Genomic DNA, 25665 nt, shown 5'->3' with positions numbered 1-25665 from the left:
GAATTTGATTTGCGGAGAGGTCACATGGTGCAATTGGAGCAACATTTGAGGACATAAGGAAAAACAACCATTGGGATATTGATAAACAGACAACAAATCCACAAACTCAGGGGTACAGCACTGTGTACAGCTCCGATTCTGAGAGAGATCAAAAGCATATAAACACCAGATTCTGGGAAACAATCTCCTCTGTGAGTTGTCAGCCTGAGCAATGGGAGCAGCACATATGAACACGCATATTACATGATAAGGAGTAAGAAGAAAGTATCAAAAGAAATGTGAATTTAAGCAGTGCAACGAACAAAGATCCAAATTAAAGCGCAGCGTTTTAGTAAGTGTCCACTGTCTTTTGTTTTACTGCTGGAAGAGAAGTGAGAAACACACACCTATTCTGCTGCTCCTGCTGCAAAAGCTGAACAGCAATTTTCCTCAGGTCCAGCACTTCCTTCAGCTCATCATCCTCTTCCTCAACTAGCTGCTCCTTGTCAGAGCTGCAACAAAATCAGAATCAAAGTTATCGCCATCACAGACAGTATGCAACTTGCCACAAGTCATGAGTTTGCCTAGGGCAACAACATACAGTAATCTAGCCCAAATGCACAAAGTGTCAGGAGAGAGAAGAGCAGAAGCCATATCACTAAAACAACAAATTCAACAAGATTGAACACATCAATCAAAACATTAAATCCTCTTTGACATAGTCAATGTCTCTGTAAACTAAAAAAAAAAAGGAATGGAAAAAATGGAATCTAAACTAGTCTTTTTTGGCAACAAAGCTGCACGTGATTATGCAACCTTTTGTACTATCAATTTCTCAAAATATCTGCAGATGTTTTAAGAGACTGCACACTGAGTGTGCCTGTTCAGAATTGCTCCAGTCATTGCATAACAGATTTTTTTAGTGTTTATATGAACAATATGTTCTTATATGTTATCCTGTTTAACATCAACTACTTTACAAGTCCATAACTGTTTTTCAGCCCTGTTAACTCATTCAAATCTGTGATTAGGAAAGTCCTCCGTTCCACAGAACTCTTTTTGCAAGTCTTTGCACAAAATGATTTACATGCATTTTGAAACTGACACATCACAGTTACAAGACTTAGCTTGATCAGTGTGCAGAATAATAAACTCACCCTGACTCCTCTTTCCAGCTGTCTTTATCTTTGCTTTGGTGAGACATGTTAAGAACTTTCTCCAGTTCCTGAAACACACACAGACACACCATGTTTAGGTGATCAAGAAGCAGGAATCTTATCTTTCGCAGGCTTCCCATAAATTTCCCATACTTGACGTTTGTCACCATCTTTTTTCCAAATGCTTGCTCACATGTGCATACGTGTGTACATAGATAGATCATGGATATATAGATTCATACCTTTATACAAGACACATGACTGCTCTGCTGCCCATCACACTCTGACAGAGCAGGATCCTCATCGGGGTTGGGCTCTATAAAGTCATAGAGATCCTGATCTGATAGAGGGAGGAAGCATCCGCGTTGATCACATGAACTGTCACATTTTAGGCACTTCATTCAACAACCCCGTGTCTCTGTTATTGCTTTCAAAGGGAATATGTGATACTTATTTTCGGTAACCTTTGCAAGAGTCCATTTTGGAGAGGAGTGAGAGAGCATCAGCACGGGCTGTCTCTGAGACCTGAGAGTGCAGGCTGACGGTGTCATCATCAGAGGGCTGCAGGAGACGAAAAGAAGGAGGAGTGAACTCTAGGTTATTTGGCTCTAGTCATATTGGCTTCTGTGCTAGTCTGTGTGCTTGCATTGTGGTAGTCTGGTCTAAGATATTTAAATAGGAATGTTTGCACATGATTTTCATTATAAATTGAACCTGTCCAGTTTCACCTGATACAACCTCTACTCAGTCTGTCTTGTTGCCTTCCAAAACATTTATCTTCATATTAATCAGTATTTAACACTATCTCCATTTCTTGGTGAAGTTTAAGAATTGTAGCCAGCTCTAGAAATCTAGCCAGCCATTCCTCTGAACTGGATTCTGTTTCCAGTGTTATTCTGCGGTCAAGAATAAGGATGCAATACTGTGGCTCAGCAGCAGGAGGGAGGCTAGTTGTGTCTGAGAGAGTTGGATTCACACACACACACACACGTCATGTGGACTCAGTTAAGACTCAGTTATTCCCCATTTGTCCACCAGTCGGCCTCAGGGAGCTCCCATCTTGCCAGCTTGTGCACTGACTGATTGCCCTAACATATCCAGTCACTGTTTTGTCCACTCTGTCCACTTTTTTATGACCCTCAGCGAGTGCTGTGCTTCTCTGGTGTTGACAGCAAGGCTGAATTTTGACTGTCCTATTCTCTACTGCTTTGTATGAAGAGTCCCATTGGCATTTACTTTGAAACTTGACATTTATGTATCTCAAACTGTTGCATTCTGGTATGTAGTAGACATGTTCTTCATGTATTGGCAGTGCTGTTAATTAATGTGTGTTTGAACTCTGACCTCTGTTGTAGACAGCCTCTTGTCACCATTGTCACTACCAATTCCAGAGTCAGGCCCGTGGTTCTTACTGGGATAAAAATCTTCCATGCTGGAAATATGCAAAGTCAATGGTTCATTAGCGTTTCTGTTCATCACAGTGAATGAGAAAATCAAATTTGCATGTGCACTTCAGAGGATACCTTTTGATACTGTACAACAATATTTAGTAAATATGTCAGTACCTATCTGTAAGTGGCTGTGGAAGGCAACGTTTGCCGAGGGAGGGGAGGTCCAGGGTGTCTGGTTTCTTGTCCATCCTACACGCCTGGATGTTCAGGTACTTGAATATGTGCACTTTGCCCTTGAGACAAATCTGAAACATACAAATGAACACAGGGTGTCTCTAGAGTCTAAGTCAGTGTTAATGTTCATTCATCCACTAGATGGTGCAATGGTACCAATTGTACCAGGTAGAATGTGAGGACAATGAGAAGCTGTGTCATCTGACACCACATATATACTCCACATCATATGCACAAGCACAATCATGAAGTGACTGCACATACCTGAGCGGGTGGAGACTGCATAGGATTGTTGTCTAGGATGATGTGCTGCAGCTGCCTGAGTTTCCTGTAGGCTGGAGGAATCTCTGTGATCTTATTGCAGGAGAAGTCAAGTCGGATGAGAGGCAGGTCAGCCAACTCTGCAAGAACAGACCAGAGAACAATTTTGAGACATCTCTTTTCCAAACTCTTTTAAATGCAGATTTCCATTACAAATTAATAGTTTCCAAATTCCAGTCTCCAAATTAAATGTGGGATCATATTACTTTTTTTTTTAATTTACTAAACTCAAATTCAAATACATACAAAAGGAATGGGAACTGCCTTTATGACTCTACAGATTTCAATCGTGGCAAATTCATTATTAAAAAAAAAATCAACAAAAATATCAACAACATGAGAGGCTAGGTTACAGTCAAGAAATGGCTAATGCCAATCTTCAGGAATGCTTTGCTTTAGCTGTCTTGCTACATGTCGTTTATACTCATCAAGGTGATTTTGGCTGCACTGACAATACCATGACAGCCAACACAAAATAAACACAACTGATAAGAGATTCTTGGCTATGAGAGGAAGGCTATGCTTGCCAAAAGTGTCAAACATATTCAGTAACAGAGCCTAAAATATATCATAAGCAATGGACGGACCCTCAGGCAGCATGTGAAGACAGTTCTTCCTGATGTTGAGTTCTCGTAAACCTTGAAGCCTCCCCACCTGAGCTGGCAGCACCTGGATCTCATTACAGCTCACATCCTGAAAGGGGAAGCAAAGTGTAGAAAATGGAATTGCTCTGACTGTACAGTGTACATAAGTTCATATGCACTAATGCAGACACACTGCTCACCAGTTCCATCAACTCTTTGGCCTTGCCGATCTCCTCGGGGATGGACACGAGCTTGTTGTTGCTCACAAGTAGAACTTTGAGTGGGAGGTTGAACAGGTATTTTGGCAAAACTGACAGTAGATTTCGACTGTAGAGAAAGACAAGACATTGACCTACTTTTAAAACAGCATACAGAAGCATGTAACAGTGAGGATCTGGTGACCTGGGATTGAATCTCAGAAAAAGAGGAAACGCTTCTCTTTCATGTAGGCATTTGAAAGGGGAACAAGCACCTCCTGAGAGACATAAAGCTGAATACACATAAACATTCCAAACTGAAAGTATAGTGTTAGCAATGATCCACCTGATGTCAAGATACGTCAGCATCTGCAGGTTGATGATAGCTTCTGGGATGCACTTGATGCAGTTGTGGTAGAGATTGAGCGATTCAAGGGGGGCAAAAAGACACACTTCTGGAGGGATTTCTGTGAGGCGATTCTTGGACAAATCTGTAAGGTGCAGAATAAAATCAGATAAAATGTGTACATGTTGAACATTCGGGAGACATACACATTAACTTTTCAAGATATGGGCATCGTCCATTATGTTTCCTTTAGGCATGAGAGGCCATAGGCTTGAAGTACTGATCAATATGTTTCCGTGGCAGAGCAGCGGGTAGTGTCCCTCTTCAACACTGGTCTAAGGTTACATAAGAGTTTTGGGCCTTTAGGTTTTGAGTGCTACTGGCAGGGTAATATCTTAGTATTTCCAATATCGATCTCACTGGGAGCAGAGCAGTAATGGCTTTAGATTTGTATGAATGGGTGGAAAGTGTTAGAACTCACGTCACATCTTTTGTTTTTGTTGAAACATCAGTTGCAAACAACAGAAGATAATCACCACATTGTTATTAAAGAGGGAGAGTGGTAGGTTTTCTATGCCACAGGATAGTTTGAAATAATTTACAAAAAAATGTCTCTTTCTGAGCTTGATCATTAAAACTGCATATCACACTTGAGTTATATAACTTTACTTATACAAGTATGTATTTTTCTACAAATGTTAATTTTGATATAATGTAGCATATTTGCAACGTAATGTGATATGTCTAATTATATTGTGCTATATGGTAAAATACCACTTTTAATATACTGTGGCAAAGTCCAGCCATTATAATGACTGTAAGTCTATACTTAGATACTGGAGTGCTATAAGCTAAAGGCTAATGCTGGCAGGGCAACATATTCACAGTGACAATGCTAACATGTTAGTGTTTGGCAGGTATAAAGTTGACCATGTTGACCATCTTAGTTCAATGCCAGGACCATTGCTAGAATAACATTGCAAAGATATTGTAAATACAAAGTAGGTACAGTTGTTGTATTGTTGCACTATTCTTGAAATACATATAAATCTTAAAAAGAAATAAATAGAAAGTATTTGTTAGTAATTAAAGCTTAAAATTAAAACTGTGTGACAGTTAATACAAACCTGACAACAACTACTACTGAAGCCAATTTACTGCAAAATCAAGGCATGCACCTGAATCAGTCAGGTAGGTGTGGGTGCTTCTATCCTGAGACAAGAATATAAGTGTAATTCCTCTTTCCAGTCAATGAATATGAGCATAACCACACATCTGCATCTGCCTCTTATGATAAAATATTTAGATACGGCTCTCTTGCCCCTCAACATCAAAGTGAAGGAGTACACTCAAGCTGATTTTGCTGATGAAGCTCATTACTCAGCTGTCTGTCCTCATTTTTTCCTATTTATACAATCGTGTCATAAATGTTTTCATTGACATCTGATATCAAATAAATCTAGACACGTGCAGTCCCTAATCCAGTGTCTGACTGTGCTTTAAGGCTGCACTGTTATTACTTCCAGGAATAAGAAAGTGTTAGATGGAGCCAGACAGAACAAACAACATACTGTTGATTTTGCAATTCTTCCAGCCGTCCTATTGGTGAGACTACAAATGTAATGTATTCTTAAAGGGTTATACTGAAGAAACAACATCAGGTCAGTAAAAACCAAATGTCTGGACATTTGGTATGGACATAATGAAAAGACAAAAAGCTCATTAAATAGAAAGGGTTCATCCTCTGAAGCGTCCCATGCATGCATCTATAATCCACCAGGCTCGTGCTTATCCCGGAGTTCTACATTTTCTGCATGTCTGCAAGAGTCTGAATGACGGCACGTTAGCCCTCAAGGTTGCTGAATCACTCACACAGCCAAAGACATGTCCATGCAAACATATGAACACAAATCCACACTATCTTTCTCTGTGTCTGTCTTCTATTAAATACAACTTAACACAAACAGCATCTATTTAAACGGGTAACATGAGGATAGATAGGAACCCATGAGAACAGCACTGGCAAACCTTCCTTTAGCTTGTACAGAATTCACCTTCAGACATATTGATTCAGCCGCTGCTAATTGGTGTGTGTGTGTGTGTGTGTGTGAACAATCCTGTCTTCTGAATTATCTCTGGGTGACATGGTAATTAGAGACCTATGTGAGGAGCTGCACAGCCACAGATAAACAGAGAGAGCTTTCAATTATTCTGTCCCACCTTGCTCATCCAAGTGCTACATCCTTACTGCTGGAAAAGGAAACAGTACTACAACCTCCATCCCCTCAATGCATGCAGTTACATATGGCTTCCACCCTTTTATAAAACAACCAAGCTACTGCGTATGGGGTTTAGTGGAAGCACACGTTTACTGTCCTACTGTTAAGAGGTTCCTGTTTACTGTAGACGGATTAGCAGCATAAAGAATGTATAAAATGGCAAATGAGTGGCTTTTTAAATAGCATAACACACTTATACAGATAGTGTCTGTATAATCCCTACTGATGAGGTTACAAGACGTCATGAGGAGAGCAAAACCGTGTTTGTGTCTGTTTAAATAGACTCTAATTTCTAACAAGACTGAAACGACCAACAATAGACCTGACAGGCCTCACTCTGTAGCTGTGGTCTGAGCTCTGACAGCAGCCAGTAAGGAGAAGTGAGAAGCAGACCATGAAACAGTCAGCAGCTCAAAGGAAAAGACGTCCAGGGGTTAAGGGAAACAGAAATTACCACATGGGGAAAGACCAAAGCTGAGGTCACAGGGTATATTCGTTTTCCATTAAGAGTAAATTCTGCCTGTCCCTGAGGCTTGGGCCTTGATGCTGTAACCCAGTCATACACGGATGACTCCCCCGACCCTCCCTCCCTCCAACCCCACAACTGGGGATTCTTCTGTAGCAGTGAAAATCATATGGGTCGATTGGAGATGGGGGGTGGGTGGAGGCAAGCTTTGTGAGCCTGTCCATCTCCACCCTTGTCTCCCTCCTCCAACCCAGGCCATGCACCATCTGCGGCCCACAGTGGGTCTTTTATCCACCTGCTGGTCGCCTAGGGCTCCCGCAGGATAAGACCCCCGCCAAGCAGATGAGCACTCCACTGAGGCAGTGTACCCTCACGCCAAATCAGCAATGTATTCATTTTTGTAGGGAGTGCAGATGATGTCTGGTTATGTCTTCCCATGACGCGGCAAAGTCTATACTAATAGATATCCTGCTGAGTGCTGGAGCAAATAACAGACTAATCTCTTTCTCTCTCGCTCTCTCTCTGCTGCAAGTTGCTGCAGAGCAATTTGGAACAGGAAATATTTCTGTTTATGACTACCAATAAAAAATTCAAGCTGGCATCAGCTTCATACAACAGGGCATAAATATCATTGCTGACAAGACATCCCAGCATCAAGTGCAAAATCTGCAGAGAAACAGATCCCAAAATACTTCAATTGTAAAGCTCTTTATTATAGCACTTTGGCAATGCTTTTACAAGGTTCAATAAAATGAAAACAAAGACAGAACCAAACAAAAATACGATTAATTGGGGCTAATTAATTGTACCCTGCAGCAGATGAGGCCACAGTTTCTGGATGGCAGGTTTTGGGTGTGGTCTGGAGCTCTGCTGGGTGTTCAGACCCAGCAGGTACCTTCTGTGGGGAATGAAGTGTTTGATGGCCCGTCAGCTAGGTGCTCCTGCTATCAATCTGCTCCAGAAGACACCCTTATGGGATTCCTCATCAGGTTCTGAGGACCCATTTTTAAGAAACCTACTATTTTTCCCTCAGGCTTTGACCCCAACAATTACCAACAAATGGAATGAAATCTTGGATTTGACCCATTTTCTGCTTTTTAAAAGAAGAAACAACTAGCTGCTGCTTAACAGTCACATGTGGGGGACACCCCTGCTAACCTCTAACCCAACCATGCTTTGCTAAGTAAAATTAGCACAGCCACTATTATATAACACACATAAGTATCTCATTTTATTTGCAGGCAATTTCTATAGATTCTAAATTAGTGAATGTGTTACCTGTCAGTTTTTGAATAATCATTTAAGTCAACTGTCAAGTACAAATATCAGCTAAACTAAATTCATATTCATATTCATACACATAGGGCATTTATATTTATTGCTATGCATATAGACAACAACACTGTTTGATTAAAAACTAGTTAACTAATAGGTAAATGAAAATAATCACAAGTTGCATCTAAAATTAACCCCAAGATAACACACAAAAACCAACATACTCTAAATGTATTTGTTGTTTTTAACAATACATTCTGGCTTAAATCACTCACAAGCTTCTTTCAGTTCTGGGGCTTTTGAGGAACATGTTTCGTTTTGTTTTCCATTCAGCTGTTGAAATACTGAAGATTTATGACCCGAGTATCTCTTCTTAATTAGTTAAGAGGCTAAAGTTATGTGTGGGGGGTGACAAATGGCATTTCCAAAAAAAAAAAAAAAAGAACAGATCAGTATCATATTTCCAAAAAGCTCAGGTTGTCGCTGCAGGGAATAATCTCCAGTAAGAAACATTCCCCATCTGCTTAATATCCTAGAAACAGACAGTAAATCATTGGACATATACTGTGTGAGTAAAAACTCTAATTACAAAGGAACTAAATAAATATTTTTCACAATCATCTCATTTTTAGCAGTTTAGTTTCACAATCACAAATATTTAATGGTCGAATCATTTAGGAGATAACGCATTGTTTTCCCGCTGACAGGTACACATATGTCTTGTCTAGACATGCAGAGGTACATCTAGAAAGAGCCCTGAGGGAAGAAAAACAAGTCAGGAATGTGACTTTTTTTTCAGGCTACACTTGCATTGAGGTGGTAGAAGGGTTTTTTGTGTCCGTGTTGTCTTCACAGACCAGCCGTGGTGAAGCACGTATGAGCAACTAAGAGCAGTTTGACAGTTTTTAGCCTTTTGAATGAGTCTGCCTGCAATGTGCTCGTACTTGGGGAACGACACCATTTCTGCTGGTTGATCATTATTATCTAAGAATGCCACCTCGCTGCTTGCGTCCTTGTGGAGATTGTCCTTCACAAGCTGTGTTAAAAAAAACCCAAACTTCTAAAGAATGTGACAACGAAGAAGCATTTGCACAGTGTGCTTCACACAGTCAAATGAAATATGCAGTTTTCATTTTGCCTCTTGTTTCAACCAGCTCTGGACAGTACACTAAAGAAGTATTGGGCACACAATGAATTTTGCAGCTTTTAAATCACTTAAACATGTGCCCTCAGTTAGCGAAAAAAAAAAAAAAAAATCACACTCCTTTGTCTTTTCTTTGACCTCATGTTCTTTTCATTTGAAGTAGTATTTGACTGTTAAATATTACACCAACCCTTTCTTTAAGGACACGACAAAATGCGAGAAGGTGAAAGATTTGTAGGGTGATGACAGATTCTGGGCAGTCTTTAAAAAAAGGGAAAATAAACTCAAACCACAATCACTCTGCACGACCCATATTCTTCCCCATGTACTGTTAATACTCTACACTGTGAATAAATCATTATGTTCCCTCAGAAACCAAACAAAGTTGTGGGTTTAAAAATCTGTTTGTTTATTAGGAATCCCCTGAGCTACCACAAACAGTACAGCAGATGATCCTCCTGCTGTCTACACTTTGTTGTGTGTCTGAGAATAATGCTCACATGTGAAAACACTGCATGGTGCTGCAGCGGAAGCACATCACACTGTCTAACGCGTGTGTGTTTGTTCCCTCAGGGGCGGCAGGAAAATGGCAGGCAGGGGCATGCTGGGATATGAACCTGAACATCTGCCCAGGTTGTTGCACCGCTCCCCAGCTCTTCTCCAAGGTCAGGGCAGCGACTCAAAGCTCTTGCACTTTCCCCTGGGAAAACAAACTGACTGGAGACAAACTGCCAGTAGCACACTGCAAACACACACCCTTGTGTGAGAGAGGCCTCTCTCTTTCTCTGTCTCTACAATGACTGCTACTCATTAATCAGATGGAGACCACTCAGTTAGACCCTGTTCTGTATATAAACCCTATGTAATTTCTAAAAACCAGCAGTGGGGTTGGTTTATGGTGGAATAACATGTTATTGCTTAAATGAGCAGTATAAAATGCAACTGAGAACAGTTTTAGAGGAATCAGTCATTTCTTCTTTTCCATCAACTTTCAATTGGCTGCAAAATAAGCTAGCCCGTTCCCAGACACCCCTATTTTTGTGCACAAGCCTGAAAACAACATGCCCAAAATAAAAAGGTTACTGTTCTACAACTATTTTGATTGGAGTCATAACCCTGAGGCAACTGTTTAAATTTTACAACCAAAAAGTCAAAAAGGCCGTGAGAGATACTGAACCAAGGCTACAGAGGCACAGACATAGAAAAAAGGAAGTGTTTCTGCCTCACCTATTTGTTCTTTGGAATCAAAAAGGGAATATAAGGCCTACTGTAGTATCTTTTGAGTGGAAATCACTTAGCCACAAGTCTGAACCAATTTTGTGTAAACAGTTGTTTTGCACAGATAGAATCAGAAGACTTTGAGCGTTCAAACAATGTATATTTTGTCAAGGTTGTGGGAAGGTTGAGTCCAGTACAGATTAGTCCAGTTGAGTCCAGTACAGATTAGAACATTTATGCATTTAAAAGGAACACTTGACTGGTACTAGAGACTATTTGAAATCATAAGGCGTGCAGTCTGTTAACAGACAGAATCTGTGTCTCCAAAATGACGGATTCTGTTTAATGGTTTCAGAGGACCAGTTTTTACACGTCAACTTGAGCTGTCCCCCTAAGAGAGAACTACTCAACTAAATTGTCGAGAGAGAACTAAGAAAGAACAGGTTTTATGTTCATTTCAGGAGAAATTGCCTTATTAAATGTGAATGTGTTCGATCCGGTGATGACACAGAAACGTAACATCTGTATGCAGTGCTGCAAAAGCTGTTTCTTTTCGCAGCAGAGATTGCTCTTGATGTGAAAATGGTGCTGTGTGGTGTTGATCTCTCTTTGCACATTTGAAAGTGAGACTTTGCTCTGGCACACCTTTAATTCGAGGCATCGAAATGAAGATGTGGGGGGAAAAAAAGCGAAAAGATGGCAGCATTCACAGTCACAATCTAGGAAAGGGATCAAAGACATGACAGAAATGTATGCTCTCTCTCAATATCTACTTTGATTGCGATCAGTGTTATATAACATCCAGCCATGATAACAGCAGTTATTTCAAAATCCTTTATGAAACCATCGTGGTGTTTAGGGGTTTAGGATCCATTGCAAGCAATGAATGGTTACACACCTGGATCACTGACAATGAAAAGCAAATGTCGGCATTCATGTCCAAAATACAGTCTGTGCTGGATGTTAATTAAACTTGTTGTCTCAAGAGGCTGCAGCCAAGTTAATCAGTTCCTGTATACCATGTATATATATATATTATGATCTACCACAAATAATTTATCTATGATTTCATGTATAAATCTCTTTTAAATCTGTCAGTTTTTCAGATGGGTAGGATTTTCTCTGTGTTGAAAAAAGCATACTGTCAGGGTATGAAGAGGTACCAAAATCTTTGAGCAGAAAATTCAAATCCCCCCGGGGTTAGCGCTCTCCAACAAACCAGCGGCTTGCCAGAGTAACACCATATGGTATGTGGACATCTCTGAGAAGGAGATTGTGATTCTGAGATGGAGCATCATCTAGTAGTCCACGATAATGACAGGATAATGATGACTAAAAATTAATTCAATTTACCTAAAGTCTAAAAAGATAGATTGTTGTAATAATATGCACAAATATCCTCCTACACAGGGTGATCTTACGAGTAGCATGGTCTACCTTGTGGTCCTTTCTGTATAAAAGTTAAACCCATCCCTTTTCTACATGATCATGTTTTAATACAAATTAGTATGTATGGCCTGACCCTGATAACACAGCCCTCAGAAAAGATAGCAGAGATGGCTCATTATCCTAATCACATCTTGCAGAAACCCAGTAAAATGCATGATCAAAGATCAGATAAATAGCTATCAGCCAGCATATGAAGCCACAAGCAGATCACGGTCTTCCTCCTGTCTTGACAGATGCTGGGCTGTGTGGGCATATGCACCCAGGCAGGCAGGCAGGCAGGCATGCAGGGGGGTGAGGCTGCAAATACCCTGCATCTTTTGTCTGGTGTTGCCGAAAATGAAGGAAAGCGTGTACGTGCATCACATGCTCTGCCGCGAACGATTATTCAGAGAGCAGGGATTTACACCTGGCCTCACGGTTCATTCATATTCTGCTCCCGCTGCCCGGTGCCAAATCAACTGCAGCTCGGTGTGCAAACCGCTGCACAGCGCCTGACTTTGGGTGCGCCTGCCGTCTCATTCATGTGTCTCATGGGGTGGAGGGTGGGGAGGGGGGGCTACCGAAAGCGATCGGCGTCGACCAAAACAACCACACAACAGCAACCGAGCCCCTTGTGTAGTAAAACTGGTGTGGTTATACGGACCCGAGTGGACAGTAAATGCAACAAGGATGTATGTGTGAATTTGCACAAGCCACCTCAGTGGCCGGAATATCCCTTTAAATATTGTCACCTACACGTTAATGCGCCCCTATTAAGAAAATCAAACAAAAAATCCAATGCACAATGCGGACGTGCTGCATCCACTAACGCATAAATCCGTGAGATTTTTTTTTTTTATGAAGCACACTGGGACTGACGGACTCGTGGTTTTCCTGTGGTCCAAGCATGCACGGCAACCCACCTGCTTGTGTTGTATCGGTCAGATCGTAGCTCATCCCCGGGTACTCTCTCAGCTTCCTGCCGCTCAGGTTCAGAATCCCCGAGCACACGGCATCATCCAGAGCCCGGTCCAGGCTGCGGGCCGTGTGGTGCTGCTGCTGCTGGTGCTGAAACTGGTTGACGCCCGGGCTCCAGTGAGGTCCGCTAGAGTAGTGATGGCTTTGTAGAGCCGTGACAGCTCCCACACCTCCCTGACTAGACGCCATTTTCGTAAAAAAGAAATTACTCTTACAATAATAACAGCGCACAGCGGCAGTTTCTCCGCCCATGCGCATACAGGGTGCGTTCCCGGGACGGACGCTAGGGGATGGGCTTCTGAGGAGGTGATGGTGGTGCTGCTGCTGCTGGTGGTGATGGTGATGGTGAGTGGGCTTTGGTGGCCATTTTAAGTTTTTTACCCTTCCTCCACCTGCTTATGCCAACATGCTAGAGGAGGGGCCCCAGTGCGGCACACAGGGGGCAAAGGGCTCTTCATTCATTATAGTTTTCTCAAATGCAGCTTCCAATGCCTGGAGGTCAGTGGGTAGTTACTCACAAACTATGATTAATCACTATGATTAAAACAATATCAGCTACATTTAAACAAAGCTGAGTGTCCCGTGGTACCTTCTGAATATTAATAGTACATCATTGATCAGAGAGTCTATATTACAGATTTTAAAAAAAATAATAATAATAATACAGCAACCACATATCGGGTCATTACTGGCCTACAATTCACTGGGTATCAATTATGGTTTATCATCTACTGCTTACTGCTACTCCTGGTTAGTGGATAGCCACTGGCAGATTGCAGACTGGAGGCTAAGCAAAAATAATTATCCTTAAATAGACCTTTGTGACAACCTCCACAACAGCAGCAAGATATTTCTTGGTCCTAATGAGGTATTTCATTTTGTCCATCACACCAGGGGCACACTAAAGTAGCACAAAGGCCTCTTTTTGGCCAGCCCAAGCAGCCTTTAAACTGCCCAACCGGTGCTCCTGTCAGTCCATGTTGGCTCAAATACACACAGACAACCTGTTGGCCCAAACGCTCCTGTGTTCCTCTAGTCAGCCAAAGCTCCCCTATGGCCAGACCCCGTCTCCCATAAGTGGCTTTCTGGTCGACCTAGTTGCCAGTCTGGTTAAAAGATATATATCAACAATAGCAATTTTATTCCAGCATTAAACACTCAAGGTGACCTCAAACAGCTGGTTTCTCTTAGCTCCACTGTATCCAACAGAACTTTAATACGAGAAGTTGAAACAATTTTATTGTTTTTTCTGAAACCAAAAAAGTCAGACCCACATAGCCTGTTTGATATCTTCTGTGGAGTTTTATCGTTGTTAGAAGCAAAGACAAATATGGCCTACATTTTTAATTTAACATATTTGATTTAGTATATTTATTTATACTGCAGGCTTGTGTTAGAGATATTTTATGCATCACAGTTTATATTATTAAATTATTATCTTTTATCATTTGTGGCCAGCATTATCAACGGTACTTCACGGCATCAAGGTGTCAAAAATATATTGTCATATAGTAATATTCATGCTAATAAAAGATTAAATCAGATTGTTTTTACATCTACCTGTTTTCAAACCAAGCTTGTTTTATCCATGAAATTCACTTTATTCCGCAATGCACATAACTTTAATTTTCAAAATATGAACGATTTTAAGGGTTTAAACCCCAGAAAGAAGCTTCTGTCCAGTGGATTGAAGTGTCAAATTATTTAAACCGTGTTTTTTTTTTTTCTCAGCTACAGGACCTGTTTACTAGAAACAGAAAAGATTATGTGTAGGCTGTTACATCTGAAGCAAACCTGCCTCTGCCAGAGATGACCACAGCACACACGGGGATATAAGGAGGAGGCGGTATGCACATGGAGAATCTGACTTTACGGAAGTCAAATTTCCACGAAAGATAATGTCTTCTTCATAAATATGTATGAGCGCTGAGACAGGCTCATTTATTACCGAGCACACCGACCAAGGAGGCGTCTTCAGTCCAGAGCTACAGTCCGATATCACGCCTCCTGCTATTGCATGTTGTGATAGAAATCAGTTGTCGTCGCAACCAAAATGGTGAAGCAATAGCATGACACACATTGTAAGTTGCAGTTTTAGCTAAGGTATGGAGCTATGTGCATGCATTGTGGTTTAATAATATCCCGTGTGGCCACTCGGTAGTTTGTGGCGTTACAGAGGAAAAACAACCAGACAGTTAATGTTAGCTAGCTGAGAGTTGTATTCGCTGTATGACATCCAGAGTTAGCAGATATTAACGATTGAGGTGGACAGGGATGTTTGTATCTGCATGGGTTACGGGATTATCAGGATCGAGGATGAAGTAACAGCTGTGTTCAGCTTTACTCATCTTAAGGTTGACGCTAGCTTGCCATCTCACTGGTGCCCAGCGACAGTTAGCTAAGCTAAGCATTAATGTTAGCTAACGTTAGCAAAGTGAAGAGATAGCTTGTGTTATGTCCAGGCCTACTCAGCAATATTTGTGCTGCAAATGGACTAAAACAACATCCAGAATATTTGTTGAATGCTATGGTTGAATGGCATTATGAAGATAAAACAGCTACATTATGTGATAGATTAGCTTGGCTGTTGCTAACTCCAGACTTATTTACATCCCAAGTTCCCATCCCCTCTGATCATATGTTTGAGCAGTTTGTAGTGTATGTGGGAAAACAGAAATACTGCTGGTTTGTATGGTTCAAACATGAAAAGTTTCAGGTTTTCAAACACCTTCTGTATGTATGCCTCACTCCCTGCCTGTATCTACCATCTGACTAATGAAGGGATGGTATATAATAATGGTCGATAACGGATGGTGTATGCAAATTCATTAGTGACTGAAAACATAGACTCGTGCTGTTTTTGCCCAGTCCTGTCCCCCAGAGCTGTCTCACTGCACCCTACTGACCCTGAAACTGACGCACAGTTTCTGCATGCAACACAAAGGATGTCAGACATTTTCGGGACAAGGGTACATGTAACAGGATTGCAGTAACTTGAACACCAAATGGGTGAAATGTGTTATATTCTTACTTTTAACTAGTGAGTGTAGTAGAAAGGGCTGGGTTAAATGATAGCAGTAAGGGGATTATGTCATGGATTGAACAGATATGTAACTGTCATTCTTTTATTTGAAAATTTAAACAACTAATTAGTGAATTGATTTGAATTGGTACAAAACAGTTTGCCATAAGAGAGAACTATGACCTGGATGAATGAGAACATTCACAGACAGTTTGCCAGTAGCCTCCTTTTTTTAAAATTTCTGTATTTATTTCTTTATTTTGCAGTTTGAGCATGGCAGATAGAAAGGGAAAACCTGTCACTCCAATCAAAACACTCACAAAGAAAGAACAAGAGGAGCTTAAGAAAAAGGTAAGGAGGTTGGGGATGGTATAATATCTGATATTATTCAGTGCTTGTTTTATTTATAAAGCGTTTGTCTTATGAGGATACATGCCTTTCCAGTAAAAGAATATGGGAAATAAATGGATATTAGTAACCACTAATCTTAAAGTTTTGAATTTGATCAACAGTAAACCAAAGGAAGGGATGAAGTACATATTATATACTGTCTATGTTTCTGTGTGACTTTCTAGGAGGAAGAAAAAGCAGCAGAGGTTTTTGAAGAATTCTTGGCATCATTTGAGACCAGCGAGAAAAGTGGAGTCAAAACTTTTGTCCGTGGTGGTATCGTGAATGCAACTAAAGGTCAGCAGCTAGGATTTCACGACTTTCAGTCTGGCATTATAATAGGAGGCAGTTACATCGCAATTCTGTTCCTCTATCTTGACAAAAGATGAATTGTGAGTTATCTGTTCCTAAAATGAAAGAAAAAGAGAAGTGAAAATTAAAGAATAGCAGGCTGACTCAGCAGTGAAGTGGTTCAACATCTTAAGTTTTCAGTGCCGATTCTTTTTGGATGGTAAAATTCATCCACTCTTGGGACCTATAGTCAGCAGTTCATTATCACATTGATTTGAATAAAGCTTTTACAATACTGAGCAGTTCTTCAACTTACCGCTACACATAAAGACTTTTAATTTAAATGTTAACTGCAAATCCAGTGGCATGATTGAGACTTAATTCATTCATGTCAGTTTTTCTTGGAGCCAAGGCTGATTTGTCTACCTAATTCTACAGGGAGCTGCTCAGATGTCCTGCTGACAGACTAAAGAACACGGGCATTAACAGAGCCTCCTCCTGTTTTTACACATCTAAATTACTATGACCTGAATTACAGTTTGCACACCTAATGAATTGTCCGTGGTCATCAGTGCTCATGAATTTCTATACTTTCTTCAGAGGAGGAAGCAGCAGAGGTCAAGAAAAGTAAGCTGTATCGACCTGCTACGAAGTTTGTCCCTGTGTCCCAGCATGTCCCGCCAGTATTTTCTGCTGAAAGCAAAAAGTCTGTAAGTTTGTATTAATATTTACACCCATCTTTAAATGTTGTTGACGACCTCTCACTTTGGTCAGTACCACTGTACAAATCAGTCAGTTGTAATAACAACCATGCTGGTTGCCTGTTTGATTGACAGACATTTAAAAGAAAGACAGAAGAAAAGAAGAAGAGTAATCTTGAACTCTTCAAAGAAGAACTTAAGCTGTAAGTGTTTTTGCATATCTGCCTGATGTTGTGTTTCTGCTCAATCCGTTGATATGTTTTTGGCATATGTAAGCCTATTTTTATATGTGGAAAAAAAATGCAGAATACAAGAGGAGCGTGAGGAAAGACATAAAAGGAAGAAAAATGACCCTGGCGGCGGAGGAGGAGGAGGTGGAGGAGGATACGGAGATCTGGACATACCATTATCAGGACGATCAAGTAAGAGTCCCTCTTCAGCATCACTGTTTTATTAGTTCAAGATGTTGCTATTCTCTAAATCATGCTAAGCTCAATCCCATTTTTCCCCCTACAGCGTTATATGATGACCTGACAGTGCCAACCACCACTAACCTCTACATCAGCTGCATTAGCCCAAAGGTAGAAGGAGCACACTGACTTTGACTGGCTCGGGGCAGCACAGATGTTCGTCTCTCACTGTTCATTTTTATCATTTTTCAGATGAATGAGGAGATGCTCTGCAAAGAGTTTGGTAAGTATGGTCCCCTGGCCAGCGTGAAGATTATGTGGCCCCGAACTGACGAAGAGCGCTGCAGGACCTCCAACAGAGCCTTTGTGGCTTTCATGACACGGAAAGATGCAGAGAGAGCATTGGCTGCACTTGATGGTATGGCTGACTCTTGAAAATAGGTTTGCATTATCTAATAACCATTGCCCCATTGCTTTTATTGTATGGTTATGTTCCCCACTGACTGCGGTTGTATTGCAGGTAAAGTGATAATGGGGTTTGAGATGAAGCTGGGGTGGGGAAAACCGGCTCGCATTCCACCTCAGCCTCTCTACACACCGGTGGGGGTGAGAGCCACACCGCCACCCCCATCTGGTCTGCCTTTCAACGCACAGCCAAGGGGTCGCTTCCGCAATGACTTCACCAAGCCCCTGGGCATGTCCAAAGGGGAGCTCGACAAGGTAAATATGTTTCTGTTCTCTGGAGCGTCTGCATGACCTTTTTTTTTTCTCTGTAATGTGGAGTTTCACTTGGTGCTATGGGCTCATATATTTTAGTGACAAGTAATTGATGCTGAAAATGATCTTCATCGAAAATTAAGGAAGGATGAGCCTTTGAAAAAGATGACTCAAAATTCATCCCGGCCTTTATGTTTAATTAAAATGTGACTGATTCAGAATAAATCTAAGAAGAAAAACAGTTTCTTTCTCATAAATCTCTGTAAAAAATATTGACAATCATATTAATATTATGTTGCATGTTTGTTCGTTCATTTGCTTGATCACCTTGTCCATGTAGCACTGTATTACAGGATGCAGGACTATGGCAATGCACAAATTCAAAGTAACAGTTTGACTGTATTCAAAGTACTAATGCATTTTAGCTCTTATATGTTCAAATAAAGTAGGTAGTTTAGATGGTTTTAGTATTGTAGAATAATTCACTGGAGTAATAAAGCTGTGTCCCCCCTCCCCCTCATTTCACTGACTGTGAATGCTACTGTCGTTTTCTATGCTGTATGTATCCTGCAGTGTTTCATCTGTACAAGTACTCACTTTTTAATATTTTCACTATTTGATTTGACTTCACAAACAGACTCTGTCCGAAGCCGTAGTCAAAGTGGTTATCCCAACCGAAAGGTACACACACTCTTCTTACTACGACCGACCAGCTGTTAATAACACAAGTGTTACAGGACGGAGGCTGTGGTGCAGTGTTCTTATAGCCACACAGGTTGTTTCAGGCAGGAAGTCCCACTCCTGAGAGCTGTTACTGTATTTGATATGTAAGATTTAGTAACCAAACATACACGTCAAACTCTTTGTACTGTTGCCATTGTCAGTGGACATTTTGACATCTACAGCTGGGGGCTCTCATTGTTGATGTCAAAGGTCCCTCTGGCCTCAAATTTACATACAATGAATGTGCTTAGCATTGCTTTTCATACTTGTATTTTCTGCTCTAGTCTGTTCAAACACCTCAGATGATTCCTGTTGTTTCCAAAGTAATATTAAGGCAGTATTATTGTGAAGCGAATAGCTGTAGACTTTGTAAATGACTGTTGCTTTATACCAACATCTTTGAGGCCTGGGTTTCCCGTGGGCTGGCTGAGACACTGCAGACCGATACAGCTAGAAGGCAGATAGATTTAATATTAACCCTAACCAGACTGTGTCAGAAGTAGTTGGATGCTAGTGCCGTAAATCAAAGTAGATAATGTCTCAGGTTAGAGTAGTGATTAATATGAACAATGGTAGATCGGACCCATAATCAGCAACACTTGCATGAAGATACTGTACGTTGATACTCCAGAGATTTCAGGTCTGAAGCCCCACACCACAGTATCTGTTCGACACAGTATGTAGATACTTTCTGACTTTCTCCAGTTATTTTCTTAAACTTTGGATTGGGGCTTTCAAACAAATTCAGCGTTCAGGAATGGAAATTGTGATTGGTGTGATTTCTTTTACCCCTTTCATGGACACAGTGAGAGTCCCGTGTCCCATGTAGAACTATAAAGTTTAATACAGTGGAATGTCCCATGGGCTGTTACCTTATTATGTCCAACATTTTTTTTAATAGTAAATGATTTGACATAGAATGACACTGGTTGGGTCAGTTGCATTCAATTTGTCAGTCAGCCAGCAGTTTGCACGGGCCAGTAGTTCACTGTAAAGAGATATTAGAGATCTCATGGTGTAACTGGCAGAGAGGGAGACAAGTTTGCATTGAAAGTTTTGTCACAAACCCTGGTCTGATACGCTCCTCTTTCCCCACAGGAATCTATTATTCCTTATTCACAGGATGATAGAGTTTGTGGTGCGTGAAGGCCCTGTATTCGAAGCCATAATAATGAACAAGGAGAAAAACAATCCAGAATACAGGCAAGTGTTCCTGTACGTGTTCGTGTGTTGTTCTCCCAGGTGACCTTGTGAAGTACATATTTAATTTGCTCTTTCTTTACTGCCTCAGGTTCCTTTTTGACAACAAAAGCCAAGATCACGTGTACTATCGCTGGAAACTGTTCTCAATCCTCCAGGTATGTCAGCCAGGTGTAATTTATAAAAAAAAAAAAAAAAGTGCAACCTCCAGGAGTTTATCTGGAAGAACTAAAAACGTCTATGCCAGTCATTTAATTGTTAATGTAATTTTTATAGGGAATAGCCGTCTGAGTCATGCTGATTTCAGTATTATCAAACTAATCAAACTGTGCTGTATCTCTGTAAGAATCCATGTATATGACCTTCAACCCTACCACAGGGAGAGTCCCCAACAGAGTGGAGAACCACTGATTTTCGTATGTTTCGGGGGGGCTCCTTATGGAGACCCCCTGTCCTGAACAACTACTCGCAGAGAGGTGAGGAGAGGACAGAAGTGGAGGAGGATGCTTCCCCTGAAGAGGAGGTGAAGAAAGGGCAGCTCAGAAATGAGTAAGTGCGTCTCGCAGGCGTAGCAACATTTACATTTGATAACTTGAGTTGGAGTTGTCGAATTTAGTCCTGTTGCTCTTCTGTACACATCATTCAGGCACAGACAGAGACTGGAGACTTTGCTGAAAGAGCTCACTCCCAGCAGAGAAGATATTGCCAATGTCATGCTGTTCTGTCTTGAGCGAGCAGATGCAGCAGAGGAAGTGGTGGGACACATCACCGAATCTTTTTCTATGCTTCAGACGCCCCTTCAGAAGAAGGCTAGTGGTTTCCTTTAAGCCTTTATGTAAACAAACTTGCACAGAATGTATGAATATTTAACTTTTTTTTTTTTTATCCTCATTCCTACAGATTGCCAGATTGTATCTGGTGTCAGACATCTTGCACAACTCATGTGCCAAAGTAGCTGGCGCATCATATTATCGTAAATAGTAAGAAACTTTCCCATAATTAAGCTTTGACACATTTATCATGGTCTGTTTCTCCTCTGACAGTCTCAAAGTGTTTTTGTCTTTGTCTTTTCAGTTTTGAAACAAAGCTGACACAGATATTTGGAGACCTTAATGCAGCGCACAAAAACATACAAGCCAGGCTGCAGGCTGAGCAGTTTAAGGTAACTGTGTCTTTCATTGGCCTCACACAAGGACATTTACCCAAAAAAAGAACAACCAAAATACATTTTCATCTCCTGTGTCCATAGCAAAAGGTCATGAGTTGTTTTAGAGCATGGGAGGACTGGGCCATATACCCCGAGCCTTATCTAATCCACCTTCAAAACATCTTTCTGGGCTTCGCCAAAGCAGGGGAAGAGTTGACAGAGACAGCAGAGGTGAGCTAAATATTCACCTGCTCATTACAGTCTCCTCTTTCTAATGGACAGCTGTTCATGTCCAAAGATGTATGAACATAATTGTCTTCTTCAAATATTTTTTAGCACCAACAACCAATGCAATGCATTTGTGTGTCTGTTTGTAGGAGGTATCCTCTGATCTCGATGGTGCGCCAATGGACAGCACACCTATCGATGGGTTACCTTTGGACAGAGCTCCTGCAGATGACCTAGACGGCTGCCCCATGGGCTGGGACCCTCTGGATGGAGTCCCTGTTGATGACATAGACGGCGTTCCTTTAGCAGTCGCCATTGATGACATTGACGGGATGCCCTGTGAGTCCACCACATATCAAAAGCACATCTTTCAAACACGGTCCACGGTTTCCTGTTGGTGTGGTCAATTATCTGTCCGAGGCCGGTGTTTTAGATCAATACACTGATCCAACTCCCACATGTAGCTGAGTGTGCACCCTGATCTCCATGAGAACAGGCTGTGCAAATACAGGATTTTCCTACAGGGATTTTTAGAAATGTCATTAAGCATAAACCATAATCATAGTGTTATTCACCTGTCCTGGTCCTGACCAAACTTTCTTTTTTTTCCTTCCTCAGTGGATGACAGCAATGTTCCTCTCTCCAGAGTGCCTTTGTCTAAGTGGGAGAAGGCAAGTGATAGTGGGACATTTTCTCAAGGTAAATGGGGTCAAGATGTGCTCAGTATCATATCACTCTGTCCCCCCCCCCGTGATCCTGCTCATCCTTTTCCTTTCTCTCTCAGCCAAGGCTGAGTCTAAGTGGGACGCTGTGGTGGAGAAAGACAGTGAAGATGAAGTGAATGTAAGGTAAGAAGCCCAGCTGTCGGTTTCAGTGTGTCATCCGTGAAAAGCTTTCGCAGTATACATAAACTGTCAAGCGGTATGGAAATTTATAGCTCTCCTCTCCCTCGCGGTGACAGCATCAACTCACAGGAAGGAGATGAGGACTCAGAGAGTGACAGCAGCGATGACTCCTGCGGTTCGTCCAAGTACGACAGCGCAGCTTTCCAGAGCTCCCTCAGAAGTTTTCAGATGTCTGAGAGCAAAAGGAAGAGGCTGAGAGAGCTGGAGGCAAGTGCACATTTTAAAAAATATATGCCATATTACCTGAAACACTGTTTGAAACGCTGCGGTTGTCATCTTTGTCAGCACTTTTGAAAGTCCCACTTCATTTCCTGTTCACCTCAACATGTTTAAGCCAGAAGTATAACTTGTTTCATTTAGGAAGGAAGACACTATTAAAATATAGCTTTCTTGTGATCTTTAATTATCACCAGTTGTTGTATAGAGCAGTTAAATCCACAGCTGTATTAGCACATTCTAATGCTCTCATACCAACAGTAGAGACTTTAGTTTGCTGCCGCCCTGTGGTAGCAGATACAGCTACTATGAAGATATGTCAAGATTAGAGATAATAATATATAGAACTAATTAGATTGATGTGACACAGGTAAAGGTTATGAAGATCCAAGACGAGTTGGAATCTGGCAAGAGGCCGAGAAAGTCTGGAATGAGCATGCAACAACAAGTGGAGCACTACAGAAACAGACTGCTGCAGAAGGTGGGCCACTCAACAGCTTCTGTTTGCATAGCTTTGAATTCACATTGCATGTTTTATTTTACCCTTAAAAAAATAAGAGGTTTCTTAACTATCACTGCATTTAATTACACACAGTCATTATTTAGACCCAGCATTTTTTCGGCAGTGCGGGGCCTCTAAAGCAAAACAGAAACCATCACTGATGTGTAAAAGAAATATTTCTTTATTCGCAAACAGTATGGGGCAAAGTTTAGAAAAGTGCTTGTTATTAGTACTGTACATTGAAATAAGAATATCAGTTGGCACCAGAAAGCAAAGTGTTACTGATGTAAAGCTCTCAAACCCAGACACAGTTCATGTGAAACTGCCCAGCCACAGTGTTTGCACTTTCACATCTGCAGACTTTAGTCCAGTGTGTGCTATCTACAGGGAAGTAAAGTCTAGCTAGTTCTTTTTTTTCCCTATTTCTATTTGTGTGTTATATTTGTATTTTACAAGTTAAACATGCAAAACTGATGTTTTGCTTACCGGAGTGCAGTTTCTGTTGAACGTTAAAGTGGGAACAAAGTTTATGCTGCTTCGAGCATCATCTCGTGTTCTATCCTTGTGGTTAGTTTGTCCAGAGGAGGAACTGCAGGGGTTAGCCAGGACTGACACTGTGCCAGGGCATTAGTGGTTTCACTGAATGGACAAAGATGCTGGTTTTGGAGAAATATCTCTGCCACACACAGAGAACACAGCATCTTTAAAAAAGCATGACATATATTTCTACACCTGTGGGTGTCAATGCTGATATTTATAGATCTGCAGGTGTGAAATGATGTTATTTTCCTTGACCAAACAGCTCCCCCTTGTGGAGAATCTGCAGGCTATTAAATGGAAATGATTGGGTTTTTGTTGTACAAGTCCAGTTCCATGTGGTGTTTCGCATAGAAGCCTATTTCTGATTACACTGAGATGTTTTACTACTATAGGAGTTTGAAAAAGATGAAGGAAAGAATGAGAGACCAAGATCAAAGTCCAAAGACAGGTCAAAGGAGGACAGAAGGGACAAAGAAAGGAGCAAAAGAAGTGACGACTTTGACAGAAAACAAGGACGGAGTAGAGACCCCAATGACCAGACTCAAAAATCGAGGAGCATCTCTCCTTCAAGGTAAGTGCTGTGACATGTTTTGATAACACACGAAGACATTCACCCTGGTTCTTGAAAGCCACTCTACCCAGTTCTACCCATTTAATAGGACAAGGTCTCCTAAGTGGTCCAAACGTTCCCGATCACCGTCTCCAGACCGGAGGGCGGGGAAGTCCAGGTCACGGTCACCGCACCGCTCTCACAAGAAGACAAAGAAGAGAAAACATTGACTCTAAACTGTGGACCTTGTCATCCATTAGCTTGCTAGTGTCCATGGGTTAGACAGTGCACTCCTGCAGTGCTCTTTAAACAGACGGTGTCTGTTCTCTCGGTCCTCACTTACATTATCCATGCAAGATTCAGCACTCTTTTGTATGATGAAGTTTGAACACTGTAACTAAATATATTTTTGTTTTATTGTTTTTAAAATGATAACCAGAAATGTTGCTGCAAAGTTCTGACACTAAATAAATCACAGTTGGTGATGAATGTGTGTGTGTGTGGAGGAGATGATTGATAGGGCCAGGTATCAAAAATATTTTTACTTTATTTTTACTCTACTGAATTGTTGATATTGATTTTTTTTTTTAGTTTAAAAAAAGATTAACAAGCATTTTTGTGTGGATTTTTTTTATTGAGGAAATTAATAGAGCATCATTTGGTTCTGTTTACAAAAGCAGTAAGTTTGCAATGTTACACAGTAAATTTACAATACTATTTTATATAATGAAATGTGCTTTCATTGATCAAAGAAATGTATCAAAAGTACTTAAGTACTGCCAGTACTGTTTCTGGGGAAAAAAAAAAAAAAAATTAAGATACCCAGCCCTAATCATTAGTAACCGTGTACAGATTTCCTGTACCATATATTTGCTGTCATCCGCTGAAATATCCGCTGTCTGATATATTTTAGAGGAAAGCTTGAGAAGCTTAATTTAGAAAAGCGATCTAGATTTCGTAGGCACAAATAGTTTGTAAATGACATTTCAGACCACTTTGCTTACAAGATGAGACATAAAAAATTGTGACTGACATTAGGATAGTGTCTTGTACTTCTTAGGAGTTAATTTTTCTGAAATGTGGGAGAGAAACAAACTAGTACGGTGCCCGTACTGTTACAAATAGC

The 25665-nt window shown here is 41.0% G+C and overlaps 2 protein-coding genes across 4 annotated transcripts in view; one reads left to right on the top strand and one right to left on the bottom strand.

Moving 5' to 3' along the window:
• Positions 1–13249, bottom strand: part of lrch2 (leucine-rich repeats and calponin homology (CH) domain containing 2) — a 32867-nt gene extending 19618 nt beyond the window's left edge. For both annotated transcript variants that reach the window (XM_041051418.1, XM_041051419.1), the window contains exons 1-11: positions 12943–13249; positions 4210–4354; positions 3867–3993; positions 3670–3775; positions 3026–3162; positions 2702–2832; positions 2481–2568; positions 1601–1697; positions 1379–1476; positions 1137–1204; positions 387–491 (exon numbers count right to left, since the gene is read on the bottom strand). In XM_041051418.1, coding sequence (XP_040907352.1) covers positions 387–491; positions 1137–1204; positions 1379–1476; positions 1601–1697; positions 2481–2568; positions 2702–2832; positions 3026–3162; positions 3670–3775; positions 3867–3993; positions 4210–4354; positions 12943–13249 — 1409 coding nt within the window. The remainder of the gene's footprint in view (positions 1–386; positions 492–1136; positions 1205–1378; positions 1477–1600; positions 1698–2480; positions 2569–2701; positions 2833–3025; positions 3163–3669; positions 3776–3866; positions 3994–4209; positions 4355–12942) is intronic.
• A 1677-nt stretch (positions 13250–14926) lies between these two features.
• Positions 14927–25028, top strand: zgc:163098 (uncharacterized protein LOC100037380 homolog). Of its 2 annotated transcripts, none has more exons than XM_041051129.1 (24): positions 14927–15078; positions 16286–16370; positions 16595–16706; positions 17301–17410; positions 17537–17604; positions 17708–17823; positions 17918–17982; positions 18064–18229; positions 18332–18531; positions 19166–19209; positions 20350–20454; positions 20543–20609; positions 20831–21000; positions 21098–21260; positions 21352–21431; positions 21526–21613; positions 21701–21829; positions 21976–22165; positions 22445–22525; positions 22611–22674; positions 22788–22938; positions 23318–23428; positions 24382–24560; positions 24649–25028. In XM_041051129.1, exons 2-24 carry the CDS (start codon positions 16293–16295, stop codon positions 24767–24769), a joined length of 2658 nt encoding a protein of 885 aa, XP_040907063.1. In that variant the 5' UTR covers positions 14927–15078; positions 16286–16292; the 3' UTR covers positions 24770–25028. The 2 variants fall into 2 exon arrangements, with proteins under 2 accessions (XP_040907063.1, XP_040907064.1); XM_041051130.1 differs by having other exon boundaries at positions 14927–15100.
• Positions 25029–25665: the final 637 nt, after the last annotated feature.

The sequence above is a fragment of the Toxotes jaculatrix genome, chromosome 12 (genome assembly GCF_017976425.1).
Source record: "Toxotes jaculatrix isolate fToxJac2 chromosome 12, fToxJac2.pri, whole genome shotgun sequence".
In the NCBI taxonomy this organism is placed as follows: domain Eukaryota; kingdom Metazoa; phylum Chordata; class Actinopteri; family Toxotidae; genus Toxotes; species Toxotes jaculatrix.
This window is presented reverse-complemented; position numbering and strand designations above follow the sequence as displayed.